The sequence below is a fragment of the Nyctereutes procyonoides genome, unplaced genomic scaffold (genome assembly GCF_905146905.1).
Source record: "Nyctereutes procyonoides isolate TBG_1078 unplaced genomic scaffold, NYPRO_anot_genome, whole genome shotgun sequence".
Lineage (NCBI taxonomy): Eukaryota > Metazoa > Chordata > Mammalia > Carnivora > Canidae > Nyctereutes > Nyctereutes procyonoides.
In genome coordinates, this window is record NW_026575048.1 from 4,469,484 (window position 1) to 4,490,859 (window position 21,376).

The following is a 21,376-nucleotide window of genomic DNA, read 5'->3' on the forward strand; positions in this document are numbered from 1 at the left end:
TGAACAAAAAAAGATGTAGAGGAATGTAAATTAAAAAAGAAACCCCGACTCGTGATCCCGGGCTCTAGAAAATGCTTGTGGACACCTATGATAATAACAACAACAACAACAACAATAATAGATGGATTCAAGGTGTAGAGGAATGTTCCAAATCTAAATGAACTTGACTCTGGTTCCCGCTGCACCCCCAGGTAGCTGAGTGACCCCGGGTCATCTGAGCGCTGGCCCCATCGGCCATGGGTCAAATTATGAGCCTTGTTTAAATTATTCGGAAGGCTCCAACCAATCTAAAAGTCATTTGGGTTTGTGCTGAAGAGTTCCTTTCTAACAGCAGAAGGTGCACTTCCTGTAGACTAAGTGGCTGTGGTTACGAGCTGTCCTGGGAGGCGTCGGTGGGGTCGTCCCGGGCGCCGACCCTTTCCCGCCCTCACTCGCAGCGCGGATCCAGGCGGCAGCTGCCCTCGTGTGCTCGGGCCTTTAGAGGCCACGGTCTCCCCTGCGTGTCTGTTACGGTCACAGCCCCGACGTTCCTTTGTCCTCTGTCGCTGCGTCTTCTCCTCTGAGCCCGTCCAGGGTTGTGCAGTATCTTGTCCCCGAGTCTGGACGCCCGGTGTAGAGTCCACAGGGCTGTGTCCTACCTGAGTCCTCGCTTAGCGATGCCCAGTGAGCTGCGACTGGCAAAGCTGGAGAAAGGGATAGAAGTAAGTACCCTTCCAGAAGGCATCAGGACAGCGTCTGTCCCCAGGGGTCGCTTGTACACGTGACGGAGAGTCTGCGAGCTCACGGGCATCCTCACTGCCTTTCTCGCAGATCCGTGAAAGGATGGCCGAATGAGACCTTGCAGGGGAAGGGGAGTGGGGTCCTTCCTGGGCGTTTCCTGTTGGTGCCGGGTCCTCGGCGTGATCTCCGTCCCCCACAGCGCCTCTGGGAGACGTGGTCACCAGCCCCGTCACCCACGCTCAGCGGCGCACCCGGGCGGATGATGGGCACGCCGCTGCCCCGCGCCAGCTGTGGGCCTTCCGTTTGCTCCGAGCAGAGAGATTCCTTTGCCCCTGCCGTGGGGCCTCCACCCTCTGTCTGGGGAAAGGTCTGAGCCTATCTTCTCTCCCATTTTGATATCCGCTCTCTGTGACCTGTGTGAAGTGTCACCTCCCTTCCGAACGCAAGCTTCGTCTTCCTCGTGCAGCTCTTCTACTTGACGATTCTTCCCAGACTTATTCTCACGTTTGCCAAGTGCCTGGAACATTGATTTCTCATGCAAACCATACACTCCCTGCCTTAGGTTATCAGTTAGCTTTTTAAGATTTTATTTATTTATTCATGAGAGACAGAGAGAGAGAGAGAGAGGCAGAGACACAGGCAGGGGGAGAAGCAGGCTCCATGCAGGGAGCCCGACGTGGGATTCGATCTCGGGTCTCCAGGATCAGGCCCTGGGCTGAAGGCGGCGCTAAACCGCTGAGCCACCTGGGCTGCCCATGTGTCCAAAATTTTAACAGAATCTTAACCCACTTCTGAGTTTGGGGAGCTTACTGCTTACTGATTGATCGCAGGCCTAAATCAGGTGCCAGGGGTCCAGGGTGGGAATGCATGTCCCTGGATGCAAGGATTTGTTCACTCACTCGACAGGCTGCTGTGGAGAGGCCATCGCGGGTCAGGTGCTGAGCTACGAACGGAGGGTGTGCACCTGCCCCGCCGTCTCCAGGCAGCAAGCAGTGGAAATCAGTGCGATAAATATAAATAGAAAAATACGTGCTATGAGGAAGCCGGCTCTGGGCAGGTTGGGGAGCGGCCAGAGAATGTTTCGGGAGGATGGGGAAGGGAAGGTGACTTTTATTCCTGTGATGGAGTGTCTAGTAGACACCGGGTGTGGTTAGATGCACGTGGCCCTGTAAGTGGACAAGTCTGCCCCGCGGCCCAGGGCCCCCTGAAGCTTTAGAGAACCTGCCAGTGCTTAGGGGGCAGTGGTGCGCGGGCTGATGCTGGAGGGTCAGGTGGCACCTGGGCCACTGGAAGCCAATGAGGAAAGGTGCGTCCCATTCGGTGGGCGCTGAGGACAGAGGCGGGTGACCCACCGCTTCCCCTGGGATGTTCCCACAACAGGAACCTGACAACACTTTCATCTGATCAGACCATTTTAACGAAAGCTTCTCTTGCGTCCTGGCTGTGGTTTTCCGCCCGTGGTCTAGGGGTTTGGTTGGTGGGAGGTGTCTGACTCAGTGCCTGTAGGAAGATGGGGGGAGGGAGGGTGTTGGGATGACTCCTTTGCCATTTCGAGGGTAGACACAATCGTTACCATCAACACGGGGAAGGGGTCACCCTCAGACCTGGGTCAGGAGCCCCGGCCGACAGCTCAGAGGACCTGACGAGTCGTCTAAAGCCGTGGGCCCGTTGGGTCACTTGGCCACCACGGGGGCCCCAGGCGTGATTCCTGCCTCGGTCCTGCTGGAGGCCACGGCGGTCTGACGGCCTGTGCTTCTCTCATTTCAGATTGCTCTGCCATGACCACAGCGCGGTACCGGCCCACGTGGGACCTGGCCCTCGATCCGCTGGTGTCGTGCAAGCTGTGTCTCGGGGAGTACCCAGTGGAGCAGATGACGACCATAGCCCAGTGCCAGTGCATCTTCTGTACTCTGGTTGGTCTTTCTGAAAGGATTTCAGGACGAGGCTTTCGCGTTCGTGCGTCGTGACACCAGGCAAACCTCTGACCCCACTTTTGCCCGTGACGGGGTCTCTCCCGCGGTTATTGAGAGAATTTCCCATTAACACTAGTCAGGCTCCCCAGTAGATTTCCATCACAGGCGCTCGTGATGCGAAGATCTCCGGTAAACAGAATTTCAGAAGCTAGTAAAGCAGGTTAGAAAACCCGACGGTGACACACGCCTTCCTTCCCAGAGAAGAACAAGCTTCCCCCGCCCCCCTCATTTTAAATTGAACAATCAGGTGCTTGAGATCATAAGTCCGTGCTAACCGAGCGAGGTTGCACAGTGAGAATATTTAGCTATTCGCGTCCACGTTCACCACTGTGGTGCTAAAGAGGATGTTGAAGTCACGTTTAAATTTCCGTAAGAAAAAAAAAAAATTCCCTAAGAAGTAGCCCGTGTTATCTGGGCCCCGACCACAGGCCCGACTCAGGCCAGCATCTCCCACCCTCAGAAAGGGAAAATGAGGATATAGGGCTTATTTTCAGTTCATCTAATTGAGTTCTACTTGATTTTTCTTCCCAGTCAAGGCATTAAAAAAAAAAAAAGTCCAGAAAAGAAAAAAAAAAAGAACAGTTTTCATCCAACTATAAAAAAAAAAAAAAGTTGCTTCTGAATTTAACCGTGTTATAAATGGACCATCTGGGTGGCCTGCCGGTGTCCGTCGCCAGACAGCCTTCCCTACCTTTTGCAGGAGACGCATCCTCCCTTCCTGCCCGTGTTTTATAGACTCACCTTCCTCCCCGTGTGTCTCGCGATGTCCCGGCGACATGGGCACGTTCGGTATTACCGTGTCGGCGTCATAGATGGGGAGAGGGAGCTTCGCGGACCTTCGTGCCCCTGTCCTCTGACTTCTGAGCAGGGTTCTGCCCCCCCCCCCCCCGCCCAGACAGCTGGTCTGCTCAGGACTCACGATGGCTAGTCCCTAAGCGTTCCCGGGATTACACTGCAGCGAGCCCTCCTCTGTGTGCCCTGCACGAGATGCGTCTCCTTAAACCCTCAGGAAGGTCACTCCAACCTGAAGGGCAGGAGGTTGCTTTCGATGTTTTCCTGAGATGGGGAAGGATGGGAGGGAGAGGATGTGGGACAGGCCGCCAGACACCTCCAGCCGGTAACCCTGGGGATGGGGCTCATTTCCCTTTCGTTACCGTTTAAGTTCGAGGGACGGTGACCTCAAGGGGGAACCCAGGGCGGTGCAGTGGGGCATCTGCCTCCAGATGCAGGCTCTGTGGCTGACCTCGCTGGCCTCTCCGGCTTCATCTATGTTGGGTCCCCCAGGAGCTAACGGCGGAGCCCACCCTGGAGCACGCCGAGCCCCGGGATTTGTAACAGGTCCTCTTCCCACAGTGGCCGGACCGTGGCTCCCGAGGCCGACGGTGCCCCACAGAAAAGCTGGTCTCGCTGGAAAATGTCCCCGTGGTCTGAACCCCAAGCTTTGTGCTCCATGTATGGCCCTGGCCTGCGGGGACGTTGATGACCCACGGCTGGCTCACGGGCTGAGCACGCTGCACCTGTCTCTGCAGCCCTACGCTGCCCCCCCTGGTCCCGAGACCCTCCAGGCCTCCCACGTCTGTCGCTGGTACACGTCAGAACCCGGTGGTAACCCTAGCAAAACCCTCGCAGTCCGGCCCCATCATGCCAGGACCCCCCCCCCACCTTTGCTTGTCTCCGTGATGGCTCTGCCCATCCTCGTGCTCTTCCTTAGCCAGTTCAAATGACCCCCTCTGCAGTTTGGACCCTCTTGAGTGGAAATGCTGCCGTGTGACCAGGGGCCTGCCTTGTATCCAGCCTCCAAGCCTCGGGGCCAGGAGTCTGCTGCATGATCTCTGTCCTGTGCATTGGCTCCTGGGTCTCCGAGCACCCTGGGCCTCGGTGGGGCACAGATCCCTAGTCTCTGCTCCGTGGGCTGGGGGCTCAGCGGTGTCTGGGGCCCGGTCCTAGTCTTGGGTCTCTAGAGGGGGGAAGGCATACGTGCAGGGTGAGGTGCCTTGAGGTGCGGGGCTTCCAGCTGCCAAGATGATGGCCACATGGACACGCAGCTCTGCGGGGCCTCTGGGTCCCTGTAGACCAGCCTCTCATCTGCATCGTGTCAGGGCGTCGCTCAGACCCCTCCGGCCTCTGCCCACACTGCTCACTGCTCACAGGCACACCAGAGCGGTTCTTGTCTTTATCTTGGACTTTTAGGGCCCCTCTAAAACCCTACCCTGTGGCTAGAAGAGGATGGGAACAATGTTATTGCTGGTGACATAACACCTGCCTTCCTATTTCTCTCACCTGTCATAAAACCTTGTAAAGTGGGCATGCTTCTCCCTTCTCATGGAAAGAGTGCAGCCCAGGAAGACCGCGTGGCCTGCCCTAGAATGCTCCCTGGGTTGCCACGACGCCAGCGCGCCTGTAGCTTGCATCCAGATCCGGTGTTTGTCTACTGATGGCCCCTAGGAAAATGCTGACTCTTGGCCTCTGCTTTGCTGAGGAACTTCACCGGGGCCTGGGGGGCTGCTCTGGGGTCATTGCGGGCCACACTCCAGGGAAGGGGCCTTCCTTTGTACGCCCCTGGATCCGGCACCTTCCGACCCAGGAAGGATGCTCGGGGCCTGCTTTCTGTCTCCCTGCTCCGTGTGCTCGACTCTCCATCCCCAGTCCCCCCTCCCTGTTCTCACCCGGGGGGGACCCATCTGGGTCCCTGGAACCCTGCCCCATCGTAGGAAGGCACCCAGATGGAGATGCTTAGTGTTCCCCTGGCCCCGTCTCATCCACGAGCAAAGAGCAAACAAACTACGTGTTGGTTCCCCCGTGTGATGGAGTGATCTGCAGTTGCATGGGTGATTGAGACCGTTGAGCCAAGCGAGGCGACATGAGCGGACTCTCCCTCAGTTGGAATTAGCGGGCATCCCGATTCCGAGCAATCGTACACGTACTCACGTTGTCCCCGCCGGGGGCCCAGAGTCACGTATCTGTGCCGCCTTCTGTCCCAGGCCTTCTTAATCCACACAACCCAGACCCCACAGACCCCACATGGAAACGCACCGACTCTCCCATCAGCAGCGTCGCCCGGGGGCCTCTCTCTTCTTCCAGACTTTGGGCTCCTAGACTCTTGGTTCAGAGCAAATGAGTCTTTGCTGAGTGGATGGCATGGTGGCCGCTTGGTGTTCTTGCCTCTGCTGTACGGTGTTGGCGCCCTCCCACCCCAGCCACCTCCGACTCGCCTGCCACTGGGAGGTCTCTGCGGTGAAGGTGATGTTGGCTGAAAGGCGCAGTTTTGCTCCTCTGTGACTTTGGCTTTTCACATTCAGCAGATAGGAAGTGTGGTCCACACTTGCTGCTTCTCTTGCAGCGTGTTTACAGGTGTGTGGGAGGGACGTGTCCCCCCTGCGGAGGCGGGTGGGCCCCTGCAGAGGAGGGTGGGGGCCCCCAGGGAGAAGCATGTGTCCCCTGCAGAGGAGGGTGGGGGCCCCCAGGGAGAAGCATGTGTCCCCTGCAGAGGAGGGTGGGGGCCCCCGGGGAGAAGCATGTGTCCCCTGCAGAGGAGGGTGGGGGCCCCCGGGGAGAAGCATGTGTCCCCTGCAGAGGAGGGTGGGGGCCCCCGGGGAGAAGCATGTGTCCCCTGCAGAGGAGGGTGGGCCCCCAGGGAGAAGCATGTGTCCCCTGCAGAGGAGGGTGGGGGCCCCCAGGGAGAAGCATGTGTCCCCTGCAGAGGAGGGTGGGGGCCCCCGGGGAGAAGCCTGTGCCCCTGCAGGGAAGGAGTGGTGCTCTCTCCGATGCCCCCTCCCCACTGCCAGTGCCACCTCTGCACCAGGAGAAGGTCCTTGGGTCCCTGGTCCCCGAGCAAGAGCAGAAAGCACAGCTTCCACTCCGGGTCCTTCATTCTGTGGAGAGCAGTGGTACAAAGGCCCCTGAGTCCCCAGAGAGGCCCCAGGTCCTCAGAGGGGACTGTCCCTCTTCCGACGGTCCTGTCACCTCCGGTCACCCTCAGCCTCACCCTGGGCCCCATGCTGGCTCCCGCCGCATCAGGCCTGTGGTCGCTGGCCACTGGCCACCCGGTTCTCAGCACAGCCGTCCCGCAGTCGCAGCAGGGCCGGTGACCCCTCGTGCGCGACTCCCCAGGGAGCCCACGTTCGGCGGTTCGACGTTTCACGTCCTGCGGGTTCCAGGCCAGGCTGCAGGACGGGCACGTCCTCACGGCGGCTTCCTGAAGTCGGGGCCACGCCCTGCCCTGGGGGGACTGCTGGCCTGGCCACCTGCCTGGTCCCTGGCCCGCTCGCTGGACCCTCACCCCGCTGACGCGGACTGCCTGTAACGCGGCCTCTGCTGGCGACAGTCCCTTGGTGTGAATGAGTCTCCGCCTCCTCCGGACACAAAGCCCCGCTGCCCCCCCCGACCGGGTCCGGCCTCCGCAGCCCACGAGCCCCCGACACCAGCTGCGTGTTTTTGAGGCGCCTGGTGGTCCAGCCCTTCCCCTGGTGTCACGGGAACGGGCTCGCACCTCTCTGCCTGACTGTATGGAACGCCGCGTCCCTCTTTGGTTTGATTGTACAAGGGGAAGGCGGGTCCCCCCCCCCAAGCCTTCCTGGCCCCGGCAGGAAGTGGAATTGACCTAGAAACCCCTAGAAACAAGTGCCAGACTCACACCTGAGGGCTCCCGACTTGGTGCTAGAGGGTGTCCACGCTGGATCTGTGGTTCCACGTCCTTACGGGGCGTCTGTAACCACAAGGCCGCAGAGAGGGGTGCATGGGCCCTGGGTCCCTGCCTGCGTGCGGGGCCAGCTCGGCACTAACACCCCGGGTGGGGTGGCCACAGGGGCAGGCGTGCCGAGGCCCACGGAAAGCACGTGGCACCTGCCCAAGCGGTGATCTTGGCCACCTCTGGTGGCCTGGTGGCTGGCTCGGGTTTGGTGGTGACGGGCTTCTCTCACCCCACGCCATGGGCAGGGAGACTCTGGCCGGGGGGTGGGGGCGGGGAGCTCCTTGCTCTCAGCCGGTCGGTGGCACACAGGGATTCAAACCGCGGTCTGTGACTCCAGGGCCCTAGCTCTTCAGACAGTGTTCACTGGGGTCCCGCGGCGATCACGAGCCGAGGGTCCCTGAGAAGCGTCAGCCCCTCCGGCTCCTCAGCTCAGGGATCTTCAGCAGCCAGCAGACCTTCCAGTGAGAAAACAGACAACATCCGGGCTTGCTGAGGCTCAGGCAAGGCCGCTGCGTCCCTGTGGCCCACTTCTCCTTGGCAGGAAGCGCCAGCAGAGGTTTCGCAGCAAAGCTGCAGTGCCGTCTCCTCTTTGGAGCTGGGTTTCAAACAGTTGGAAGACAAAATGGAAAATGAAATGCCTGGAACATTCTGTGGCTCTCGACACATCCCCTCCCGCCTCCTGCCCTTTCTGCAGCGGTTGCCCCCTCGCCTGGGGTGTGGGGTGTCTCGTCCCTCTGGCCCAGGTGTCCCTGAGCCCACCTAGTGGGGGGCTGCTTCCCAAGGCAGCGTCAGGTGCAGGGACCGCACCGCCTGCAGGTGCATCTCTTCCTACAGCGGCCGCGGCGGGGCTTGGTGTCGGGGGCCGTGGTGGCTTCGGAGCAGCGTGGGCGCGCTCAGATGCATTCCGGGCCGACTCAGACTTTGCCAGTTTAAAGTACACACAGCAGGGGCCCTGAGTGGCTCCGTCGGTTAAGCGTCTGACTTGATTTCAGCTCAGGTCCTGGTCTCAAGGTCGTGAGTTCAAGCCCTGCATTGCGCCCCGTGCTGGACGTAGAGCCTACTTAAAAAAAAAGAAATACATACAAGGCTGTGTTCTAATACAAAAATGTAGGAAGTAGCTAAAAATATGAAATAAACGATTACCTGTGGAAGGGTAGAGTTCTTGATTGAGGAAGAAGCTAGAAATCAGAAACGAAAACGAAAACCCCCTCCTCTTTGGAGTCAGACACACGTGAGCCCTAGCTCCTCGACGTGCAGGGTGTGTCTTTGGGCCTGTTCTTAGTTTTTTCTGGACTTTGTTTTCCCATCTGTTAACTGGGCGCTGTGACACCTCATGTGATTCCTGCGGTCGTGGGCTAAGACAGCTCCGGCGAGGGCGTTTGGTCGCGGAGCGCTACAGTCGGGATGAGAGCAGGAAACCTGTCCACGCCTGCTTTTGTATTTTTTTTTTAATTTATTCACAGAGACAGACAGAGAGAGAGAGAGAGAGAGAGAGAGGCAGAGACACAGGCAGAGGGAGAAGCAGGCTCCACGCAGGGAGCCCGACGCGGGACTCGATCCCAGGTCTCCGGGATCACGCCCTGGGCTGAAGGCGGCGCTAAACTGCTGAGCCCCCCGGGCTGCCCCACGCCTGCTTTTGTACGGCGTGTTTGTTTTTACAGAAGTTTCTCTGCGCATTTCTTCTGTGCTCATTTGAAGTCCTCTTTTTGCTGTTAGATCGCAAGGCATGGCTTGTGAGGGATGACTCACTTCGTATCTGGAAGAAGCCTGGGCTTGTTTTCCATGGACGGTTGGCCAGACGCTTGGACCCTCACCTCTTTTTTGTATAGGAAACAAATCGATACTCCCAGAGCATAGTCATTTGGCAGATTGTGCAGAGGCAGCTGAAGGACTCCCCCTTTTTTTTTTAAGGTTTCAAATGTACTTTATTTCTTAAATCATGCCATATTTTAGTAGGTGCACAGGGCTTTCACCTGGCATCAATTATGAGTTGGTTTTGAAACAATTCATTATTACACCAGCTGGGATTACTGATCCCTCCATTCCTTTGGGGTGACTCTGCCAACAGGGGACAGGTTCCATTCTATTCCAATTTGTGTTGCTGTATATGCCCATACAGCAATACAGAAAGTGGCTCCACTAGCTAATACAGCATTACCATATTTATCATGGAAATCAGGTGCCCGTTTCTGGTGACTCTGCCTTGCCATTGTTTGTGCAATGCTTTGAACTCGGAGACGACTTAGAGCGTTTCTGGCCACGGGAAACATCCTGAAGCTGAAGGCAGAACGGTGCAACTGCGGTGACTGCACGCGGACACGACACGCGAGTCGTTCTGCCGCATGCCGGTCACGCCGGTTCTTGGACGGTGACGTCTAGAGTCGCAGATGCCCCTGGTGTCGGTTCCACACGGGCTCCACGTGTGGTGTTTTGCCCCCTTGGGGCGCGCAGAGCCTCGTGGTGCGCTGCCCTGCGTCGTGCCGTGGGACGTTCAGTGGGGTTGTGTCGTTCACGGCATCCCAGTGTTCCCCGGAGAGCCCGTAGAGACAGACCGATTATAAAAAGTAAAATGATCATCTCGCGGCCAAGGTTTTGTTGCTTTTCTATGCCAGTGACTCCAAGAAGCATAGCGCACAGATAGCAAAGCAGAGGGAACGACAGCCACCTGTTTGCGTAGCTGGTGCTGGCACCGGGAATTGTGCGAGGTGCTTTTGCGCTCGTTCACAGGGTCACAGAAGCCCAGCACGATGGGCGGCCCCCCCTGCTCCCCGGTCGGGGGAGCTGTGGCCTGAGCTCGTCCAGGAGCCCGTCTGCGGCCTCTGCCCGCAACGGGTCCCTGAACTTGTCCAGCTCCGGGGGCTGCGGTCTTTCTCCCTCCTCACGTGTCCCCCGGCCATAAACAGGGCCTTCCAGGTTCCTCCCGACTATGAGCAGACCACCGTTGCAAGGGCCGCGTGCCACCAAGGCCACCGCGTTGCTGTGTCCCCCAGAAGGCTACGGTGGCACCCCAGAGCCAGGTGCAGGCCTGCTGGGGGGCCCGTGTGCGGCTTCCACCTCCTGTCTGCCCCCCCTCCCCCCGCTTCCTTCTGGTGGTGCCTGTCCTGAGCGGCGCACCTCGGAGGCCTCAGCCAGGGCTCCCCGCTGGGGCTCCTCCATCCCCTGTTGTCCGGAACCCTCTCCCTAACCATTGCCCCGGCCTCTGCTCTCACTCCCGGGCAGGATGGGGGCAGTCCGGGCGCCCACGGGACAGTCCACAGACGTCATGCATCCTGTTCAGCGCTCTTGAGAATGGCCGTGGGAAGTGGCTCTTAGGATAACCTCGATGGGTATTTTTATTTTCTGATTTATTTTGCTTTTTTAAAAAAGGTTTTATTTATTTATTCATGAGAGACACAGAGAGAGGCAGAGACCCAGGCAGAGGGAGAAGCAGGCTCCACGCAGGGAGCCCGACGCGGGACTCGATCCCGGGACCCCGGGGTCATGTCCTGAGCCAAAGGCAGACGCCCAACCACTGAGCCACCTGGGTGTCCCTTCATAGTGTTCTTTTAACAGTGGTGCTGACATCACTAACCTCAAATATTGGAGTGGGGTTGTGATTGCAAGGTGATCCCGGGACGCCGTTGAGATGTTTTCCGCTGGTTTCTCTCTACGGGATGGTCCCAGCTCCTGTGCTCTTCTGACTCTGTCTCCTTACTTTTGGTAGGGAGCCTGCCGGGGAGGCCGGATCTCTTCTGATAGCGCTTTAATAACGTGCTCTTCAGGGGGGTCTGGGCTTCCCAGGATGGTAGACTGAGGCGGGAGTAAATCGGTGCTGTGTACGGCCTCATCCTCCTCGGGAGAACTCCACTGCGCCTCCCACTTTTTCTGTGGGACTGACCTGAGACTTTCGGGAGTCCTTACGTAGGTGGGGTGGTAGTAGGTAGGTAGCTGCTGGGTGAGTGGGCGGTGATGAGCGAGGACCGGCCTCTGGGCCTCTGTGCGCGGGCTCGCGGGGGGCGCAGGGGCATTCCCGAGTCGAGCCAGGCTCTGCCCTTGCTGTCCTGGTACGCTGCCGAGCCCTTCCTCCTCCTCCTCCTTTTTCTATTTTATTTATTTATCCACGAGAGACACAGAGAGAGAGGCAGAGACACGGGCAGAGGGAGAAGCGGGCTGGAGGACTGGACAGGAAGATGCTCAACCACGGAGCCACCCAGGTGCCCCCGGCAAGCCCCTTCTTTGGTGACTCCATGTTCACACCTGAAAGGTGAAACCCTCCCGCCTCTCCTGTAAGAATGATCTAAGGGGCACACGAAACAATGGAATATAAAAGACGCGTGCAGTGCCCGACGTCTGATACATTGACATTTGAGAATCACTGCTTCCCGACCTTTCTCTCCGCCTTTCCTCCTCCGGTTAGACTCACTGGCTTGGCGTTTGCCCAGGCTGCGTGCAGGGGTCACACCCGCGGCCTTAGGTCTGTGACCAGCCTGGAACAGGGGACACCCCACAAATACTCGTCAAGTGGCCAGAACCTCTAATTTGGTGGTCGCTGTGGGCTACACAGTGAAAATAAGAAGCTGTGTCGGGACAGGGTGCTCGGTGCGTCGCTTCTTACGCGTTGCTGCGTCTTCACCCTTAAGGAAGTAAAGATGTTGACCGATGCTTCTCTTTGCTTTTTTTTTTTTCTTTTTTTTTTTTTCAGTGCCTGAAACAGTATGTCGAGCTCTTGATCAAAGAAGGATTAGAAACTGCAATCAGCTGTCCTGATGCTGCCTGCCCTAAACAGGGCCACCTGCAGGAGGACGAGGCACGAGCACCCGATCAAACCTGGTTTTTAACGCGTGCAAGTGTGCCCTGCTTGGCTTCGCCGTGTCGTGGGTTCTCGTTGGGCCGACCTGTGCTGTGTTTCTAGCCCCCCCCCCAGCTTGTTATACTTCTTATTTGTATTTTTTTTCTTCTTAGATTGAGTGCATGGTTGCAGCAGAGATTATGCAAAGATACAAAAAGCTACAATTTGAAAGAGGTAGGTACCCCAGCGTGTTACCCGGTTACGGATTCCTGTGGTGGAGTCCAGATACCTCGGGGGAGGGGGGATGCTTTTGGTGGATGCAGTTGTACATTGTTTGGCTACAGTGGAAGTGAAAGAGTCGATGTAAATTAGATTTCTGAAATGTAATTGTCATTTTGAATTCTCTGCAGAGCTCTAGCTGGAAGGCCTTTGTTGGGCTTCCACTGGTAACAAGCAGGAATCACGAAACACAGCTTGTTTATAGGGATTTGGGGCTCAGGGGGTTGTTTTAAAGAGATTTGACCCTCATGGGGCATGATTATTTCTCAGGCAGGCCAGGGCAAACGGTTTGGGGACTAAATTCTTAGAGAATGCAGAATTTAAAGGATCCAAAGACGTAGAAGGAAATCCAGAGGCCAAGCGTAGGTGAAAATAGGACAACAGACATCCTGCCAGGAAAGTGTAGCCCGTCCCTTTGCACTCACTACGCACCTGCTGCAGGTCTGGACTCGTAGGCGCTGAGCCCTGAGTCCCTCCCTGTGCCCGACAGGCCTGCAAGGTTGTCATCTTCTGTTAACGTGGGATCCACAGAGGCTGACTCATTTATCCAGCTTTCCAGCGCTAGTGGGTGGCAGGGCACAGTGTAGACCAGAACCGCCTCCACCTCCAGAGTGCCCCGTGGGTGGGAGCCGGGCCCGCTGCAGACCTTAGGGTTCCCCAGGAGCACAGTGCGGCAGGTGCAGAGCAGAGGTGACCTCATCTTCAAGGGGTCATTGCAAAGCATGGGAACATGTTGGATGCCCAGGACCGCTCTTTGGTGTGGCTCCCAGAGGTGTGCCAGGGTCACAAAATGATGTTGTAAAGGGTCTGTGCATTCATTCCACTGGGCTTTGTTTTATGCCTGGACCTTGAGCTCACCTGAAAAGGAGCCGAGTAACAGACATGTTTAGCTCCTTATGCAGAATTTTGGTGTCAAGACACCACATCCAAACTCTGACCTTTGCAGCTCAGACTGTAATCGTTCAAGGGTGCTCTTCCCCTCTTCCTGGTCTGATAAAAAGCCTCATGGGCATCAGACGCTCGTTATGGAGATGCAATCCTGGGGTGCGTGTATACAGGAAAACACTCCCAAGATGGGAATGGGATGCAGAATAGAGCAGGGGAAAGTATGGAGAGATTCCTAGCTTAAGTGAATATGGGAAGGTCTTTCTTTCTTTCTTTCTTTCCTTTCTTTCTTTCTTTCTTTCTTTCTTTCTTTCTTTCTTTCTTTCTTTCTTTCTTTCTTTCTTTCTCTTTCTTTCTCTTTCTTCCCTTTCTAAGAAATGCTAAAGATAGTTGCGTTTCTTCTTGAGGCTTACTTCTGAAAAAAAAAAAAAAAAAGGCCATGTGTGGCCAACTTAAAAAAATAAAAAAAATATATCAAACAGGATTTTGACGGCATTGAAATTGTTTTCAAGAGCTTGTTTATTTAAATGGCATATATCATTCGGTTTGAGGTGGTTTAGAGTTCAGATGTAATGCCACGTGATAGGAAAGTCAGCATGTGGAGCTATAAAATTGATTAATTTGGATTTCTGAGACTTTCGGGCTCTTCTGAAAATATTTTCCAGAGAGAATCTTGACGGAAGCTGGCAGTTATTTGGGTTCTAAGAAAATTAACTTTCTCTGACCTTGAATTCGTTTAAAAATGCAGCTGGATAAAATTCTCCTACCTAATAGTTTCAACTCTGTGAAACTTTGTAATTTCAAATGCTTTGGCTTAGTAAAAGTTTTTTTTTTGTTTTTAAACTTTGCCTAAAGACAAAGCCATCTTGACCTCGCTTAACAAAGTCTCTCAACAATTATCTGAGAGCGTTTTGCTAGCGTTGTGCGAAAAGCCACAGAAACACGAAATGTACTCAGGCTTATGACCGAAGACCCGTCTCAGTGAAACATTAAAACGGTGGAGGTACAGTGATTGCTCCAGCTAGTACGTTGACCACGTTTTGAGATACGATCAGAAGGCGAGTTTCACCCTGCCCTTGTGAAATGCAGTCGGGGGGGACACCACGGAAGAAAGAAAACCCAGCTCTCAGGCCCTCTGACCACATTTAGTTCTAAAAAGTCCCGTGGGTCCTGCGGTCGGTTTACGTTGCAAAAGTGGCAGCTGTTGTCTCCATGGGTCTTAGAATGTCTCCTCTGATAAAACAGCCACCGTCTCTTTTTTGTTTCCAGTTGGAAGTACGGTTGGCCACAATGTCGTATTAGTTTCAGGTACAACCACCTTGATTTTCGTCCAGCCTCCCCCACTCCTCCAGTCGGACTCTTTGGCAAGGAGGCCGTGGGCTCGTTTTTCTTTCTGAGAGCCCAGCTGCCCTCGTGGGAGACTCCGGAGGCTGACGGCCGCAGGCTTTGCAGGGGGGCTCGCTCGCTCACGTGCCCCCGCTGCACTGCGCCCGTGCTCCCGGTTGAGCCCCGACCGTGCCAGGCTGCAGGTGCTTCTTTGCGTGTCCCTGGCTCCAGAGGCAGGCCCTGCAGCTTCCCAGGCTGCTTTATCCTTGCGACAGCCACGTGCAGGTCAGATGAATGCCGAGATCTGGTCTTGTCCTGCAAGGCCTTGGAGCTTTCAATGAGAGCAACGCCCAGAGGGATGAACTCACTCGCCAGGCTGATCCATGCGTCATCAGGCCTGACCAGAGCCGGGGTCTCCCCACAGGACAGGACGAGATGCAGCCAGCGTGCCAGCCTGGCCAGCGGCGGAGTGAGAGCCGGTACCAGGGCTGGACGGCACCCTGAGCACGCCGCGTCTCCCAGCACGCTTCTCCAAGAAAACCCTGTTTAAAAAGAGAAGCATTTTTCTTTCTTTCTTTTCTTTTTTTTTTTTTTTTTTGATCTTGGGCTTTTTTACAGAAGCAGAGCTATCTTCGTTAATCATTAATCTATTGTTACTGTGTCTTTGGGAGATTGATTTCGTCTGGTGTGCCAGAAAATACCCTGCTGGCCTTGTTTGGAAATCTAGGATATACACAGATAGGTCTGCATGAAAATTAGATGTCATATATATAGGATGGAACGTGTCTAACGTGTGCTGTTGGGCATGTACGTGATTGATAGAGCCCTCGGGTGTTTCCTGGTGTGGCTTTGCTTAGGGGTCGATTCCTGTCCTGTCCGCCAGCCGGTGGAATTCAGCAGTGGGGGTGACGATGGACTGTCAGTAGAAGGCCGAGAGAGGAGGCCTGGGGCCAGATTCACAGGCTTTGCGGTGCCCTGGCCGCTCGGGAAGGGTGTGCACATGGGGCCGGTTGGGACAGGTTATTTGCCCTCTCTCAAAGGGAATCTGCCCCCTGGGGAAGGGCAGTTCCTGTCGCAGCTTCCACGAGGAGCAGAAGTCACAAAATTTAAGTCATTACCATGGAAACCTTAACTAGGTCTCCTCGCCCTGCGCTCCATGAGATACTTGGGCCTTTGACGACGAGGCAGCCCAGTGGCTGCATTTGCTGTGCGAGGAGAATGAACGGGACATGGGGCAGAGCCAGAGGGGCACGGGGGAGCACAGCCCTCCCCGACCCACGCCACAGGCTCCTCGGAGTAGGGCAGGGGCTGGGAGAGGGCGGCGGGCTCGCTGACGTGCCCGGACAGACCAGCTCCAACCACCGTGTGGAGGGGGAAGAGCACAGAGCAGCCTGAGGATTTGCCTCCACGTGTCCTGAGGGCCCACCCTCTGCTTTGCCCCCGTGCCCAGAGGGGACCCTGAAATCTAGCCAGGGCGGAGCTGGGCTCCCCCAAAGCACTCACTAGCCCCGCTGAAGACAAGGAGCTGCGCAGAGGGCATGAGGGGGTGAATCAGACCAGGGAGGGGAGGGCTTGGGTCACCTTCCCAGCTTCCATTCCCTCTCGCCTCCCGTCACCTCAGCTCAGGTGAGCTCCCCGCACGCGTGCCCCACGGAGCCACCTCCCCGGATCTGATGGCCACAGACATTCCTAGAAAAGCAAACCCTGAAGCTCTCACCTCATGCCAAGAGCTAATTTTACCCCTTCGCTCAGGGTCGTGAACATCGCAGAGACTTTGCATGACCCTAACGAAGACCAGTTAAGAAGTAGCACATTTTCCTGGATGCCCAAGTTCCTTTACGTTAATAGGTTCTCCTAAATCTTCCCTAGACCTGCCGGCTTGGTAGTTTCCTGCCGCTGATGAATTCTCCCTTCCAGAAAAAAAAAAAAAAAAAAAAAACAGGTTGGGGGGGAGGCGTTAGATGAGAGCAGGAGGGGGTCAGCCCCGGCCAGTGGCCCTTGGCCTGGCGTCACAGGTAAAGCTTCATCGGAACACACATTGAGACATCAGCCCGACGCCACACGACTCTGCAAGACTAAAATACACTGTAACTTTGCAGAAAACGTTGGCTCGCTCCTGGGCTAGAAGACGGTTTTCAGGGTTGTACCTGACGCAGCTTATTCCTAGAGGGCTGGATCTGGCCTCCCGTGTGAGCGGGGGCTGTGGCTCCCCTCCGCGTACCCCATGGCAGCCTGTGGGTGAGGTCGGGTGCACGTCCAGCCCCCGTGCAGCCTCCGGGCTGCGGTAGATCCCGGTGCGTGCAAACCCTGCCCTTGATGCAGGTGACCTCGGCCCACCCCGCTGGCCGGCAGTCCCCGGCCACGCAGCTCGGGGGGGCCTTTCATTGCCTTCCAGGATTCCCTGGCAGAGGCCCGCGGGCTCGGGTTACGTCCCCAGGGCCACCGCCGTGAAGCTGAGAAACCCGTGGCCTACTTCAGGGCCTTAGAAAATAGCCCCAGGCCTCTGGCCTGTGATAGGTTTTGGCAGAGCCTCAGCCTCTCTGTGGTTTCCTGCCGGGCTCTCGCTGAGGGTTCGGTGTCACCCGGACGGGCCGTCAGGGCAGCGACCAGCCTGGCTCACAAGGAAGGGCAGCTCGGGACCCGTCATTCAAAGAAATGCAGGTTTTGCACCAGGCCGTGAGGGAGTGGAAACGGGAGGCTGCCTGCTTTTCAAAATAAACGCTGCCACTGAACTCCCTTCCGTGGGGCTTCTTGGCCGCTTGGCCTCCGCTGGGAGGGGCAGCCTGGCCATTCCACGGGGGCGTGAGTGGGTCCGTGGCTTACATTCAACTTTGGGAGGGAGCCGTAGGTGAAGGAGCCTCTCGATGAGAAGAGTTTGGCCACGTTCCTCCCTCCCTCCTGTCTCTGCGTCCTCCTGCCCTGTCCTGGGCCGGGTCGGGAGGCACCCAGAGGCCTGACTTCGGGAAGCCGCATCCTGGGGAGGCAGATGGAGCAGAAGGGGCGCTGGACCCTGGCCCGGGGCTGGGGGCGGGAGGCCGGGATGTGGCGGCAGGCGGGTGCCTCCCCGTGGCCACCGGCATTCTGGGTGTGGGCAGCAGCGTCTCTAAAGGATGCTGGGTGTCTGGGGTGGGGTCAGGAGTGCGGTGTGTCGCGGGGGGTGGGGGGGTAGAAGGAGCCAGGCAGGCAGCAGGCCCTGAAGGGTCTCATAGAGAGCCTGGGACGTTCCCTCTGGAAACCCCACACTCCTGTGACCCCTCAGCCCGAGCACCTCTCAAGACCCTTCGTGTGTAGACATTGATGTCCCGTTTTGTCTCCCTGTGTTAGAGGTGCTCCTGGACCCCTGTCGGACGTGGTGCCCGGCCTCCACCTGCCAGGCCGTGTGCCAGCTCCAGGAGATGGGGCTGCAGACCCCTCAGCTGGTGCAGTGCAAGGCCTGTGCCATGGAATTCTGCTCCGCCTGCAAAGCCAGCTGGCACCCTGGCCAGGGCTGCCCGGAGACCATGCCCATCACCTTCCTTCCCGGAGAGACCAGGTACCCGCCGCGCAGCCACCGCGGGAGGCACGGGCCGAGGGCTGGGGCCGAGGAAGAGGGGGGTGCTCCTCCTTAGACGCGTCTCCGCAAGACGTGACGGCATCTGGATCAGTCTCTTCCTCTTGAGCCTCATTTAAACCCGGGTGGGTGGGTGGGTTGATTATTTTTGAGAGCGGATTATGCGTCAGGTACTGTGCAAAGCAGTGGCGCTGTAATGACGCACAGGAAACGGACCGCTCTCCGCCCATCCAGAAAGACGGACGTGTGGACGGCTTATTACTGTCAGGGCTTCTAAGTCCTGTGGTACCTAAAGATTTCCCAGACTCCACTGTGCGGAGGGTGAGACCAGGGGGACGGGAACAGGAGCAAGAGGAGGCGCACGGTGGATACCAATACCAGGGGAGGTTTCCAGGTGCCCGAGAGCAAGGGGCGGCATCTCCCTAGAAGAGCTTCTCTTTCAAACAGGTAACTCGGATGCGTCATGAGGAGAGAACCCCCACCTGCGGGCAAGCACGACTGCGTGTCTGCCCTCCTGTGCCCTGGTCAGACCCCCAGGCCGCTGCCCGGGCGGACACCATCGCTGTAGGTGCCTTGAAGTGGAGTAGCATGAATCCTAAGGAACTGGCAATATTCAGCCACTTTTGTCCTCTAAGGTCTGTAGCACAGAGAGTTCCCCGAGATGGTGTCAGCCTTGCACCCGTTGAGGCCACACTCCTGGTAGAGGGACTCCCACTGGCCACCCAAAACTGCGGCCTCCAGCTGCTCCCCATTAGTCCCCACTGGCTACCACCTGCTCCCCATTCCCCTCTCCCCATCCCGCACCCCTGCTCCCACTCCCCGCAGCTCCACCTGCACACATCCTCTTGGCACGCCTCGGGCCCTTCCTCCCATCTGCACGTCCATCCCTGTGCCCGCGTGCCCCTTCGCCACCCTCTTTCCCTGGAGGCATCTTGCCCCCCTCGAAGACATGGCTCACATCCCCCCGTTGTCCAGCTGCCCCGTTCCCAGGACAGGGCTGATGACCCCACCCTCTGTGCCGTCAAACTGCAGATCCTCTGGGTGGGTCACGGCACCAGCCATATGGTGCTTTTGCTCGTCTGTGTATGTGGCCGGTTCCTCCACTAGGCTGAGCTCCCCCATCACGGCCCACGCTTGTCCGAACGTTGTCACCCCAGATCTTGGCATCCGGCAGGCACTCGAATGCTAGAATGAATCACCTCCCTCATATTTAGGTTCTTAATGCTTCATGACTTTGCAAGAAGAAACACACTCCTGTACGGTCAGCGCCTACATCACCTAAGAGCTGGGTGTCTGGGGTGGGGACCAGGTACAGAGGAAGCAGGTGGGGGTTCTCTCCTCATGACGCATCCGAGTTACCTGTTTGAAAGAGAAGCTCCCTGGGAGTGAGTGAGTGAGTGGGTTCCTACGCTCTGTTGAGGAAGACGATGAGCAGTGAGAGAGAGCCAGGGTCCCGTCCTGGGTGGGGTGGAGGCGGACCCCAGCCATGATACACCTCTTAAGCCTAAAGCGGAGGCTGGTGAGCATTGGGAGCCTGATGACTTAGTATTTCTCCTCCTGAGATGTTCTGGTCTCATTTAGGTCATTGCAGAGGGCGGCAAGCATTGCACAGTCTTCGTGCCTGTTAAATCATCACATTGTATGCCCTGCAAAGAGCAGAAACACACAAAAATGAAAAACATCACATTGTGCAAACTAAAAATAAATAAAAAATAAATAAAAAATAAATTTTTAAAAAAAGCAACACAGGAAAAATTATTATTTTTTTAAATTTTTTTAAAAATTTATTTATTTATGATAGTCACAGAGAGAGAGAGAGAGAGAGAGAGGCAGAGACATAGGCAGAGGGAGAAGCAGGCTCCATGCACCGGGAACCCGATATGGGATTCGATCCTGGGTCTCCAGGATTGCACCCTGAGCTAAAGGCAGGCGCCAAACCGCTGCGCCACCCAGGGATCCCAACACAGGGAAAATTAAATCAAAATTCACCAGTCTCATTTTTGGGGAAGCCTAAAAATCTAAAGATCTCCTATAGAAATCTCTGGCTTCTCCAGCTGCACTGAGCCAGCCTCCATTCCCACCTGCTGATGGTCGCTGGAGCAGAGAAGCAGCCAGCTCTTGGGAAGGGGGTTGGTGCTTATTTTTAGTGTACTGTAGTCCTCTTGCACACTGGTCCTGAGGCTGGAGGCAGGTGGCGTTAGGAACCCAGGCTGCGCTCCGCTGGTCCTATTAGTAGGGTTCTTCGGCTCCATCTTCCCTGAAGCCATGTTCCCATCCACCGCCTGACCGGCTCCAATCACGATGACGCGTGTCTGCCCCACGCAGATCATGAGGAAGCTCTCGGAGACTCCCATCTACCTTCATAAATTTGAGTTCCTAGTGAGAGTCGTCATTAATAACAATCGGACATGTGATTCAGATGCCAGGAAATGTTTGGAAACCACTGTCCGTAGGATGTAAATTCCCGTGCATGCCACAACGCACCAGAACTTACGTAGCTTAACTCTTTCCACTTTACAAAGTCTCTCTGAGAGATGGTCTTGGCTCTCCGCTGATACGCTGGCCCCGTTCATGGCATTTCCTTCAAAATGAGCTTATGAGTCACATGAGAAAATTAGTCTCATTACTCGAAGGTCACAACTAGCTTTCAAACCAAAATGATGTTATCTAACCCGATAGCCAACGTCAGTCACTGGATTTGGTGCCTTGTGACTTTTTGGCTCTTGGCAGAAATCATCTGGAGGGCCCAGCTCGAGATTGCGCAGAGCTGAGCTGTTTCCCTGGGCCCCCTGGAGGCACTTGCTTGTGACCGTCCTGGCTCATCCGGACTCACATGCTGTGCAGCCAGCTTGCCGTGTGGTTTGCCTCCACTTTAGAGGAGAATTGGAGCTAGGGACAGTGTTCCCTTTTCAGAGAGAGAGTATACTCACACGTGCCCCTCACGGCCAGGGTCTGTAGGTGTGTGTTCTGCGTGCAGGGAAACCCTTGCAGGCCTCACCACACCCTGAGTTGGATGCTGCCAGCCTCACTTCTAGCAGTGGGTCGGGACCCCAACTCTGCTGATGCCCGAGCGGCATGGCTGGGACTTGTCTTTAGACCCCGTGCTCCTCCCTGCAAGGACATCCCACCTCCTTCTAGCATGTCCTCACCAGTCCCCTCCTGAACAGAACAGAACCACATTCTGC

The 21,376-nt window shown here is 56.6% G+C and overlaps 2 protein-coding genes across 4 annotated transcripts in view; one reads left to right on the plus strand and one right to left on the minus strand.

Moving 5' to 3' along the window:
* RNF144A (ring finger protein 144A) overlaps nt 1-21,376 on the plus strand; it is a 120,654-nt gene that overhangs the window by 76,208 nt on the left and 23,070 nt on the right. For all 3 annotated transcript variants that reach the window (XM_055327268.1, XM_055327270.1, XM_055327269.1), the window contains 4 exons: nt 2,488-2,633; nt 12,065-12,169; nt 12,325-12,385; nt 17,966-18,173. In XM_055327268.1, coding sequence (XP_055183243.1) covers nt 2,488-2,633; nt 12,065-12,169; nt 12,325-12,385; nt 17,966-18,173 — 520 coding nt within the window. The remainder of the gene's footprint in view (nt 1-2,487; nt 2,634-12,064; nt 12,170-12,324; nt 12,386-17,965; nt 18,174-21,376) is intronic.
* Nucleotides 9,294-9,687, minus strand: LOC129510926 (cytochrome c oxidase subunit 7B, mitochondrial). Its single transcript, XM_055327271.1, has one exon. The coding sequence runs from the start codon at nt 9,651-9,653 to the stop codon at nt 9,411-9,413; it is 243 nt and encodes an 80-aa protein (XP_055183246.1). The 5' UTR covers nt 9,654-9,687; the 3' UTR covers nt 9,294-9,410.